We start from the raw sequence: 10,609 nt of genomic DNA on the forward strand, positions 1-10,609 counted from the left end.
AAGGCTTATTTCATACTTTACCAGAGTTAATTTTTAGCTGAATTAGGCCAAAAAGCTCTGCAGATTGCTCCCCGCCTGGCTTTAGCGCACACTGTAGGATCAGGAGTCAAAAGCAGTAGCTTAGCACTCCCCTTTGAAAACCGAAGTTTGACATCTGCTGAAGGGAAAGGGGCTGGAGGAAGGCAGGTTTCCTGCAGAGGAAGAAGCCCTTTCTCTCTGCTTTGAGGCTGTCGACTAAAGCTAGCGTCTTACCCTGAGCTCAGCTCCCCCTGGGGAAGATCAGGGAAGAGGAGAGAAGTGGTTTAGGGCTTATTTTTACTGCAAAATCAGGAATCAGTCCTGAACCACCGTCTGAAATGATGCTTCCTGCAATGACACCAGCCCCGGAAGCCCGCAGCCACTCCAGGAATTGCTGGGATCCCCTGCAAGGGAGGTGTGAGCCCACTGCTTGATTTTTTTAGCCAAATGCTGGCTTAAAACCAGGAATCAGTCCCATTTGGATCAATCAGTGGCCAGAGCGGCTTCGCTTATACTGGGGGCAGCTTTGCTTGATAAGCAGACACCCAAACATCACATCCCTCCCCAGGGCATCAGCTGGCAAAGACGCAAACCACAAAGAAACACAGCTGGGGCTGGCCTGGCTGCAGGCTCCCGCAGGACAGATCCTGCCACCAGCCCCTTGCACCACGCTGCTCTGCTGCGCCCTAAGGATGACACGAGCGGATCCAGCAACCCCCACCACACACTCAGGATCCCTGCCACTGCCTGCAGTACCCCACTAGCCAGGGCACAGTGCTCCGTACAGTCTTCAGAGGTCTGACTCCTTCCCACCTCCATCATTAAATGAACAACCCAAGCGTTCGTAACAAATGTTATTTATTAGAATATTACATTGCACTTAAAAAATAAGGGAGGTCTGACCCTGTCGTCTTGACCTACATGAAGGATACAGGGCCAGACCTACAATAAATATAAATACTATGTACAGTTTATCTAAAATAAATATATAATTTAAAATGAAAAACGTCTTGTTAAATAGCGGTTACCCTCCCACCCCTCCTGCGCCTAAGAAAGCCCCGAGCCTGGTCTCCTCGCCTTTCACAGTTTGTTCCTCGGCATGCACCGCAGTGGACAGAGAGCTGCTGGAGAGCCCCTCTGCTGCCAGCTGGCCAGTCTCTCTCGCCTCCAGGCAGCCGCCTGACCGACAAGTGCCTCTCCCGAGCCCCCTCCGTCCCGCGGATGGCCACGAAGCTCCCTGCAGTGACACCGTTTCCTGACCAGCCATGAAGCGGGTGCTTGTCCTGCTGCTCCAGCGAGCTCCCGCTGCGCTGCGGGCTCCCAGGGACGGCGCTGGCTCCATGGCTCTCGCCTCTTCCAGGAGGTAGAAGTGCATTAGTGCCGATCCCTGCAAGACAGCAGCAGGAGAGCTCACAACACAGCCCTGCATGGCAGAGCCAAGGTGCCCGTCCCACCCAGCCCGGAGGGAGAGCCCTCACAGCCACCGGAGCCCCAGCAGCAACAGCCACTCGCCACCTTGCAGAGCTGGACCTGGGAGGATCGGAGCCAGGATGCCGGGGGAAGAGCGGCTAAGCATCACACCCCATGTCCACCATGCTTCCCCTTCCAGGGACCATTGCACTTTTTCCCCTGGACACATCCACCCAGAAATCCCCAGGGCAGAAGGGACAGTGATGAAAACCTTGTGCTGAATCAGCTAAAAAAAATCCCACTCCCGACACGATTACCAACATCACAGAAATTCTTTGAAGGCATGACTTCATCCTCACAAAGAACAAAGCTTTGTCTTTTTTTTTTTTTTTTTTTTGGAAAAGAGAAGTAGCTGTAATACATTTGGGCACATCTAACGTCAGGGCTTGGACCAGACCACAGGAAGTCTGCAAGCTTTCCAGCGCGTGGCCACCCCTGGGCAGAGCACACCCCACCACCCAACCAGAGTAACATCGCATGGGGCTGGCAGCAAGCTCTCCCCATGCCCAGCTGCAAGGCATTACGTTGGTGCAAGTAATAAGAAGAGTAGGAGTGAAAAGGAAGGGTGGTGTGGGTTGTTTTTTTTTTTTGTATATGTATAAATAGAGGCAATATCTAAGTAGGGGAAGTGACTCAGAGGGTCAGAGAGGGAGCAGAACGAGTTGGGGGGGGGTGGGGGGTGGAGGCCAGAAGCAGCTTCCCCACTGCCAAACATCTAGAAAGCGTGCGACAGGGCAAAGCAGGGCCTTAAGGTCAGAAAGGAGGAGGAGACGGTGGTGGTGGCCAGGGGTGTCAGGGGACAGGAGCCTGCGGAAGAAGAGGAGGAAGGAGGGCTGGAGCCCCAGGGCAGCCCAGGCTCTTGGGCCAAATGGTGCTGCTTCTCCAGGCTCAAACTGCCTTCAGCTCCTGCCTGGCTGTGGCACACGACCCACATAGCAGTCCCAGCCAGCGTGAACAAGCAAAGCCCCACCAGCCCCACTGCTGCCCCATGCCCGGCCAGGAGCTCACCTCGCCAGCACCCGGCATCCTCAGTGATTCACAGTGATGCCCAGCTTGATTTTCTCTTCGTTTTCTACATTGTAGGCACCCCTCTTGTGACACCTGTGAGGCCAAGCAGAGAGATGCTCAGAGCACAAAGAAGTCCCCGCTACCCTCCCCTGCATGTGGTCTTCCCGGGGATGTGGATCCAATGGCTCAGCCCCATCCCACTCACCTGAGCATCAGCAGGGCTGCGATGATGACGAGACACAGGGAGGACAGGACAACAGCGACGACAGCCAGTGCCGTGGTGTGGTCGTATGCGCTGGGCTGGCGCTCCACAGGCAGCGAGAGGCCGTGGCATCTCTCTCCATGATATCCTGGCTGGCATCTGGGTGAGAAGAAAAGTCTTAAAGGTTGGTAGTGACCAAGCACAGAAGATCATTGGGTCCCTCACACCCCCATGGAAAGGACCTGCCTCTTTGTTCAGCCTTAGTCAGCACCCTGCCTGTTCCCCTTGGTCACCATCACCTCCCTGGTGTTAAGTTTCTTCTGCCCCAAGCACCAAGTGAAGACTCCCAGAAAGGCTGAGCTCCCCCAGTAAAAGGCACCAGGGTCTGTGCTCTTCCCAAGCATCCCCAGGCAGAGCCAGGCTGCCCAGACCACCTCTGGAAGTAGAAAGCCTCACGCAAGGGAGGAGAGAGGCAGCTGGACCAGAGCTCAGCACTCCCCTTGGAGCAGGATGCCCCTGCACACCCTGCCAGCCAGAGAGGTGCCACCTCCCTGCAGACTCAGGGGGTTACTCATGTAACAGAAATAACGCTCCACAGCAGAGCTGCAAGGCTGCCAACCCTCCCCGTGAGTCAAAGCACACTGATGCGACCAGATATAGATATCTCTCTATATCCAGTGCCACTGACCCTCAAGCTTATCTCCAAGATGGGTTCTCAGCCCAGCCCTCCTGCCCCAGCTTCCAACAACTCCATGTGCCAGTGTCACCTCCCAGCCATGGCAGAAAGGCTGGGCACATGGCAGAGGTGTGGCACCCAGCTTGGCAGCATCCTCATCCCACCCCGGGGACCAGCACAAGGAAGCAATGATCCAGGAGAGCCTGTGACATGGGCAGCCAGCCTCCGAGAGCAGCCACAACCAAGTGACACAAGGCCTTGTGGAGGGCACTGGGGCAGTTGCCTGCTGTTCCTAAAAAACCATGATGGCTCTGGGAAGATGTCACCCAGGGATGGGCCACCAGACTGGAGAGCCCCAGCTGGCCCCCAGGCCCCTCCTGCTTGCCCATGTCCCAGGGCCCGCGTTCCCCAGCCCCAGGGATCCGGGAAGGGCAGGGGGCTGGGCAAGGAATGCCAGGCAGGGGACTGTCCCAGTCCTAGGCAGAGGGTGCTGCACCCCACATCGTGCTGGGTCACCAGGGCCAGCAGAGATCTCCTCTTGCTGGCAGTCCCGAGCCCCCTGTGCAAGGGCCCAACTTCATGGCAGCTTCCAGGCAGAGAGAATCTAAGCGGTTCAAGGAGCTATGCGGAGCCTGATCCCTGCAGATTGCAGGGCACGAGATCTTGTGGGCACCATAAGCCAGGGAGCTATTATCTTCCCCAGGCTCTGGGCGCAGGGCTGGGTGGCTCAGAGGATTGATAGCAAAGAACAAAGCCTCTTATAGATCTGCCAGCTCAACCCCTGCCCACGTCAGCAGGGATCAAATGCACACCCCGGCTATTTCCCATGGTAGCAATGCTGGATCCAGGTGCCCCGGCAGCAGGCTTTCTCCTTCGCTTGCCTCATCTACTCCCTGCTCTTTACCTGCATCCCAAGGGGGTGGGGGGGGAGGTACACAGCCCTGTCCTTCATCAGGGCCAAGGGACAGCTTGGGCATGGCTTCGGCAGACTGTCCCTAAAGGTGCTGCCTCCAATCCACCTGGCTGGTGCCAAGGCAGAGATGCTCCTCCTGCCTGCACCAGTACACCCCGACAGCCGCGGGAGCCCTGAGCTCTCAGCCAAGGCTGGCAGCAGTGAGGGACGGGGGGGGACGCAGGCTTTCAGAGTCAGGATGGGGTCTCGCAAACCAGATCTGCCGAACACCTTGGCTGCAAGGGCCCAGCCCCTGCTCATCGTCCTCCGAACCCCACTGCTGCGGGTCTCCGTGCAGCAGCTCGGCCGGAGCTCACTGCGCCAGCAGAGGATACCGGGTCTAAGTCCACAACGGGTTTTGGTGGGGTATGGACATTGCTCAAGAAGCACAAGGAAGAGGCCAAGTCAGAACTGTCCCTGCATGGACTGGGAACACGCACTAAAAATATCTCCTCTGCTCTTCCTCTGCCCAGCCCGGAGAATTGAAGGAACCATGACTAAGGCTCCCCCGGCACAGGCACACGCCAGCAACTCACATGCAGGAGGGAGCTCCCAGCTCTCGGATGTATTTGCACTCGCCGTGAATACAGAAATCCTTGTACTTCCGCAGACACGGGTCTCTCTTCTTCCCCAGGCCTTTGCCTTTTCTTTTTTTATTCCCGTTTCCTTTTTTCTTGGGAGTAACCAGGCCTTGAGGCTTTGACAGGAAAGCAACTGGAAAACAATTAGGGAAGGAGAAAACAGCGGTCAGATCACCTCCGTGCACCAGAAGGCAGAGCGGCAAACCCCGGGCTGCTGCAGCCAGCTCAGCCCTGGCACTCCCGCAGCCCTTTGTGCGGCGATCTGCCCCCGAGCAGAGCGGGGCGGGGGGTGTTCCCATTTGTGCTTTTTGTTTTGGGGTTTTTTTTTTTTTCCAGCTTCTCACAAATATCATGGCCTTTCCGATTCATAAGAACAATTCTCAAGGAAAGAAAGGAATCAGGGTGGGGGGAGGGGGGAAACAGAGCTTTATGCATCTGAAATGTTGCTATTATATGCACCAGTTTCCACTGAACATAGAAAATTGCTACTTGCCCCTTTACTGGCTTTTATTTCCCTGATGAGTGCAGTCTTTTGTAAGACCCTATTCATGACTCTGACCGACTCTCCTTCCTGTGAGCCCAGAGCAGGATTAAGAGAGCAAGCCTGGCTTAATTTTTAGTTTTGCAGAGCCAAAGAGATGGCAAGGGCAGTGTCCCCGTGAATTAAAAAGGTACATTTTAATTGCGGTGCAGAGACCAGTGGCTTTTGGTGCAAGGCCAGTTCCCCGCTGGGTTGGTGGGAAGGAACCAGAGCACTGAGCTCCTCACCTGGGCACGGACCAAAACCAGCAATCTTATGGAATAGTTTTAAGACGTGCAGGTGCTCCCAAAAAATCAGCCCACAGCTTGATCGTGCGAGGTGCCTAGATGCTAGAGAGCGCTCACTGCTCTGAGAAGGACGGCTTGGCTACCCCCGATACCACTGCGCTTAACTCCAGTGAACCCCGGGAAATAGGAACTGCTCGAGGAGGAGAGGGCAGCCAAGTCCAACCTGTCGAGTTGTAACCTGCCTAATTCCTCCTCAGCTACTTCCTGACGTACCCAAGCCCATCTCCTCCTCCCCACTGAGCGCCTCTCGTGCTGCAGCACACCAGTTGCACACCTAGCAAAGTTATTTTGCTATTTCAACATCCTTCACACCGCGCCTGGAGAAAACTGATACTCCGGGAAACTCTGCGGCTTGGAGAAACCCCCGGATCCGGGTGAGGCCCGGGGCTCTGCCCCAGGCTGGCAGCAGGGGCTGTCCCCTCCCCTGCGGGTTATGTCCTGACCCCCCAGGCCATCTCCACTGCCTCCACCCCTCCTCCCCAAGGCTCTATCCAGGACAGCCAGAGAAGATTTGGAAGATCTTGCTGGTAGGAAAAGTCCGGACCAGGTGGGCAGGGGGATGCTGCCACTCTCCCCCTACTCAGACACCCTGGGGGCTGCCTTCAACATAAAAGGCACATTTTTTTTTGTCCATAGCTCAGCTCAGGGCGTTGAGAAAGCGCTCCAAGAGGCTGCGGCTTCAGTAACCAAACATCCCCCACCCCCTCAGCCTGTCCCACAGATGAGGGTGAGCCCACGCCTGCCAGATCACCTGCTGTAGGACAGGGTCCCCTTCTCAGGTGGCTGCACAGAGGAGCAGGCTGGAGCATGTCCCCCCAGCGGGAGGGGTAACAACATTTCCCAGGGGCTGCATCCCCTTGGATGCAAGGGGGTCAGCCCACTTTTGCAGGTTTTTTGTCACAGTCCCAGAAAGCAAAGAAAAACACGTGAAAAGGGGAAGATGAACTGCACGGGCAAAGCGTGCTCCTCCTAGTGCCAGGTTACTGATCTCAGCATGTCACACGTGCAAGGCACAGGTACAGGTCACCCTCGTCAGGCTGCGATGGGCCCCCCATCCCACCCCCATGAGAGTCCCCAGGACACTGGCTGGTCCCAAGCTGGGGGAGAGGAGCCAAGCATGAATGCCCAGCGAGCCTAACAGAGCGACAGTGTCCTCAACGCCCCCGTAGCGGGGACTGCCGGCTGACTAACCCTGCCTAGGTATGAGGAGCAGCCGTGTGTAGGCGGCGGGTGACTCACATCGATCCCCTTGCCACCCGCCACCACGGGCACCATCTGGAAGGCGGCATGGGCCGGGGCTGCGCACCTAAGGGCAGGAGCTGCTGTGACCCCCCGAAGGGCTCTACCTTCCATCCGGTCAAGGAGTTAGGGGCCCCCGGAACCCTTGGGATCCCCGTGCCAGGGACTTTGGGGACACGGACAGCCCCTGGCGCAAGGCGAGGAGTTGCCAAAGGCCGGTTGCCCCATGGGCTGACCCCACTCTGGGCTGCTGCCAAGGGCGCTCGGTACCCGGGGACTGGGGGCTGCCCCGTAGCTCCCCCCGAAGCGGAGCCGGACTTGCTGCCGGGGCACCCGCGGAGCCGAGCCCAGCCCAGCCCGACCCCTCCGCGCCCTCCTCCCGGCTCCGACCGCCCCCAGCCCCCGCCGCCGGCCCGCCCCGACCCCGCTCCCGCCGCCCCGACCCTCCCCACTCCCGCCCGGGACGCCCAGCCGCCCCGGCGGCGGCTCCGCCCGCCCCTACCTCTCGGCAGCTCGCTGAGGTCGTCCCCCGAGGCCGCTCCGCCGCCCTCCTTCTCCGGGCTGCCGCCGAGCAGCGGGGCCGTGGCCGGGACCGGCGCCCCGCCGCCGCCCTTGTGCAGCACCTCGTTGTGCAGCTCGTCCCGGCCCAGCCCGCCCGCCGCCGCCGAGCACACTGCGAGGGGGGGGGGGGAGAACGAACGGTCAGGCTCACCCTGCCCCGGACCCCCCACGCGTGACCGGCACAGGGGCCGATTTTTACGTTTGCCTCCGCCCGTGCCCAGGACCGTGCTACCCGTGCGCGGTACCCTCCGCCTGGGGCCGGGGACGTGGCCACGTAGCCCGTGCACCCCCAACCCCCCCACTCGGGACCGCGACTGTGCCCGCCGTTGCTCAGGATCACACACACACGATCACACACACACACGATCACACACACACACACGCACGCACATGCTCGGGACCCCCCACGCGTGTCCGGCGCTGTGGACGCTTTTCCCAGCACCAAGACCGGGGACGCGTCGCCCTCCGCCCGGGACCCGCGGCCGCGTCACCCCCCGCCCGGGACCCTCCCCACGCGTGTCCGCACCTGCCGCCAGCAGCGCGTGGATCAGCACCGCCCGCCCGTCCATGACCCGGGGCGCTCGCGTCCCTGCTCCTGCTCCTGCTCCTGCTCCTGCTCCTGCTCCTGCTCCTGCTCCTGCTCCTGCTCCGCTCGGCCCCGCACCGGCAACCGCTCTCCGGCAGCGCGGCCCCGCGGCGGGTAGAAGGCGGCGGGGCGGGACGGGGCGGAGCTGCCCGGCCGTCCCGCCCCCGGGAAGGGCTTCCCCGGCAGCCGCGGGGGGATCCCGCTGGCCGGAGCCCTCCGGGGTGGCGGGGAGCCGGGGGCTGTGGGTGGGTGCGGGGGACCCCCTGCTCCGGCGCTGCCGCGGATGGGGGGGCTCATCAGTCACCGCCGCTGCGGTGCCCCCTGTCCCCAGCCCGGGGCGTCCGGCGCCGTGGGGCTGGGCAGCCCAGGGGAGCTGATGATCCCTTTGGGGCTGCGCTGAAGCTGTGGCGGGTGGGAGATGGCTGAGGGAAAGCAGAAGGGAAACTTCATTGCCTGGTGCCGGGCAGGGGAGAAGAGGGGGGATCCCGGCGTGCACCGTGGCACGCTGCCGCAGGGCTGGCGGGACTAGTGCCAGAGGTGGCCTGGCAGGATTCGGGAGGGGAAATGCACCTCACAAAACCAGCATCAGGCAAGAGGCAGGACCTCACGGTTCAGAGCTAAAACCTCCTCCTGGCCTTGGTGATGGGGTGGCACCCTGATAGGGGACAGACTTCCATCCGTGTGCCACCCTGTACCGGCAATGGGAGAAGGGTGGTGGTGGCAGCGTGAGATAGTGGCGGAGACACTTTTCGTCCATGAGGCCACCTTTGTGCTCCGATGGAGAGCCTGACTGGTTCAGTCACAGCTTCGTCTTGCAATCCCCTCCTTGTTGGCCACTGTCCTTGTCTCTGCCGTCCCATCCCATGGCTGTTGTGTTTGGGGCTGCCAGCACTTCTCTGTCCCCTTCACCCTGCTGGCAGCCACGTGTTGTGTTTGGCCTTGTCCTCAGCCCAGGTGATGGCTCAGAAAACGCTGCTGACGTCAGCACCGGGGGCACATGGAGTCTTGTCCCAGCTCACGTTCAGGTCGGCTGCAGCCCCTTGCTGGTTCCTCAAGGTCCCAAGCCCCCAGCCCCGCTGCCGGTTTGGGTTCAGCAAGGCGTGATTAAGTATTCCTGCCATTGTTGTCAGTGTCTCCAAGGAATACTGCTGGATTTGGCAACCCCCCCCCGCTCACGCCCTCCTTCTTGCTCAGACTTGACTTTTGCAATTGTTTGCTGGATGTTTTTCCTTCCGCCTCCTCCAGCCATCAGCCCGAAAGACTTTGGCAGCAGAGCGAGGTGGGACAGTGATGGCCCAGCTGAGGGGCTGCATCCCTGCGGAGCCCCGCGCAATGGCTCCCCGCGCATGTCGCTGCATGGGGATGGGATTTTTTCCCCCTGCCAGTTCCCCGCCATGTCCCCGAGGCCGGGTGTGCGCAGGCAGTGTTTGCCAGCTGACCTGGCACCTCGGAAGAGGGAGGCACCGGCTCACGTCAGCTGCCACGGAGGTTGTTGGCACAGAGGGCTGGCAGCGGGCAAGGGGGGGGTTGCAGGCTGCGGTTCCTGTCTGCCTCCTGCTGCCTGCCTCCCTGCCTCGGCCTCCCTGCCTTCTACTGCCTGCCACAGCCTCCCTTGCCTCTGCCTCCCTCTGCCTCTGCAGCCTTCCCCTGCCTGCAGCCCCCCCCAGCCCCCCCACCTGCACCTGCTCCCCGCCATACACACCCTGTGCCAGGGGCCGGGCTTGGGCAGCCCTTACAGGAGAGGGAGGTGAACCCCAGAAGGTTTGGGTGCCCTGGGGCCTCCCTGGCTCTCCTCATCCATTGGGCCTGCCACCAAGGGTCTCCCCGCGGTCCCCACCCTGGCCAAGGGCATTTCCCCCCCCGCCACAGCACCCGCCTTGGGCACACGCTGGTATCGCAGGGCGAGCGTCTGGCGGGCACGGCGAGCACGGCTGGGGGGCGAGGGCCGAGGGGGAGGCAGGTGCCAGGATCCAGCCCCGTGGGCAGCATTGGTCCCCCAGGAGGGTGGCCCCGGGGAGCACTGTGATGGCATTTTGGGGACAGGAGGACAGGGCACGGGGCAGGGCGGGGGCACAGGGCAGCCTGCTAAAGCCACCCCCAAGTCCCCAGGCCTCCGCATGGGCAAGGGGGCCTGCGGTGGTAGGACCCGTGGCAGCGCTGAAGCTGGAGGAGGGCACGCGTGGCAGAGCCAGGGGACAGCTGGCCAGATAGGTGACCCCTGCCGCTGTCTGACCCCCCTGCACTATATGACCCCCTGCCATGCCGTGTTATCCCCCCCACACACCATGTGAACCCCCCCCACACTGTGTGACCCCCCACAAACACTGTGGACCCCCCCCATGCTGCAGAACCCTCCCCCGTGTGACCACCCCCCATGCCATGGACCCCCGTCGTCCTGTGTGAACCCCCATCACTCCATGTGACCCCTGTCAGACTGTAGGAGCCCTCAGGCCCTGTGCCCCCCGCTACGCTGTGCGACTCCCCCCAT

General features: G+C 61.0%; 1 protein-coding gene across 2 annotated transcripts; it reads right to left on the minus strand.

Annotated features, from left to right (window-relative positions):
• Nucleotides 1-523: 523 nt before the first annotated feature.
• HBEGF (heparin binding EGF like growth factor) lies at nt 524-8,217 on the minus strand. 2 transcript variants are annotated; one of them, XM_054217799.1, is made up of 6 exons: nt 8,062-8,217; nt 7,477-7,647; nt 4,863-5,040; nt 2,702-2,857; nt 2,497-2,589; nt 524-1,413 (listed from the first exon to the last, which is right to left on the minus strand). In XM_054217799.1, the coding sequence occupies exons 1-5, from the start codon at nt 8,102-8,104 to the stop codon at nt 2,517-2,519; spliced, it is 621 nt and encodes a 206-aa protein (XP_054073774.1). In that variant the 5' UTR covers nt 8,105-8,217; the 3' UTR covers nt 524-1,413; nt 2,497-2,516. The 2 variants fall into 2 exon arrangements, with proteins under 2 accessions (XP_054073774.1, XP_054073773.1); XM_054217798.1 differs by having other exon boundaries at nt 537-1,405.
• Between the last annotated feature and the right edge of the window lie 2,392 nt (nt 8,218-10,609).

This window comes from Rissa tridactyla, chromosome 11, assembly GCF_028500815.1.
Source record: "Rissa tridactyla isolate bRisTri1 chromosome 11, bRisTri1.patW.cur.20221130, whole genome shotgun sequence".
NCBI classification, from domain to species: domain Eukaryota; kingdom Metazoa; phylum Chordata; class Aves; order Charadriiformes; family Laridae; genus Rissa; species Rissa tridactyla.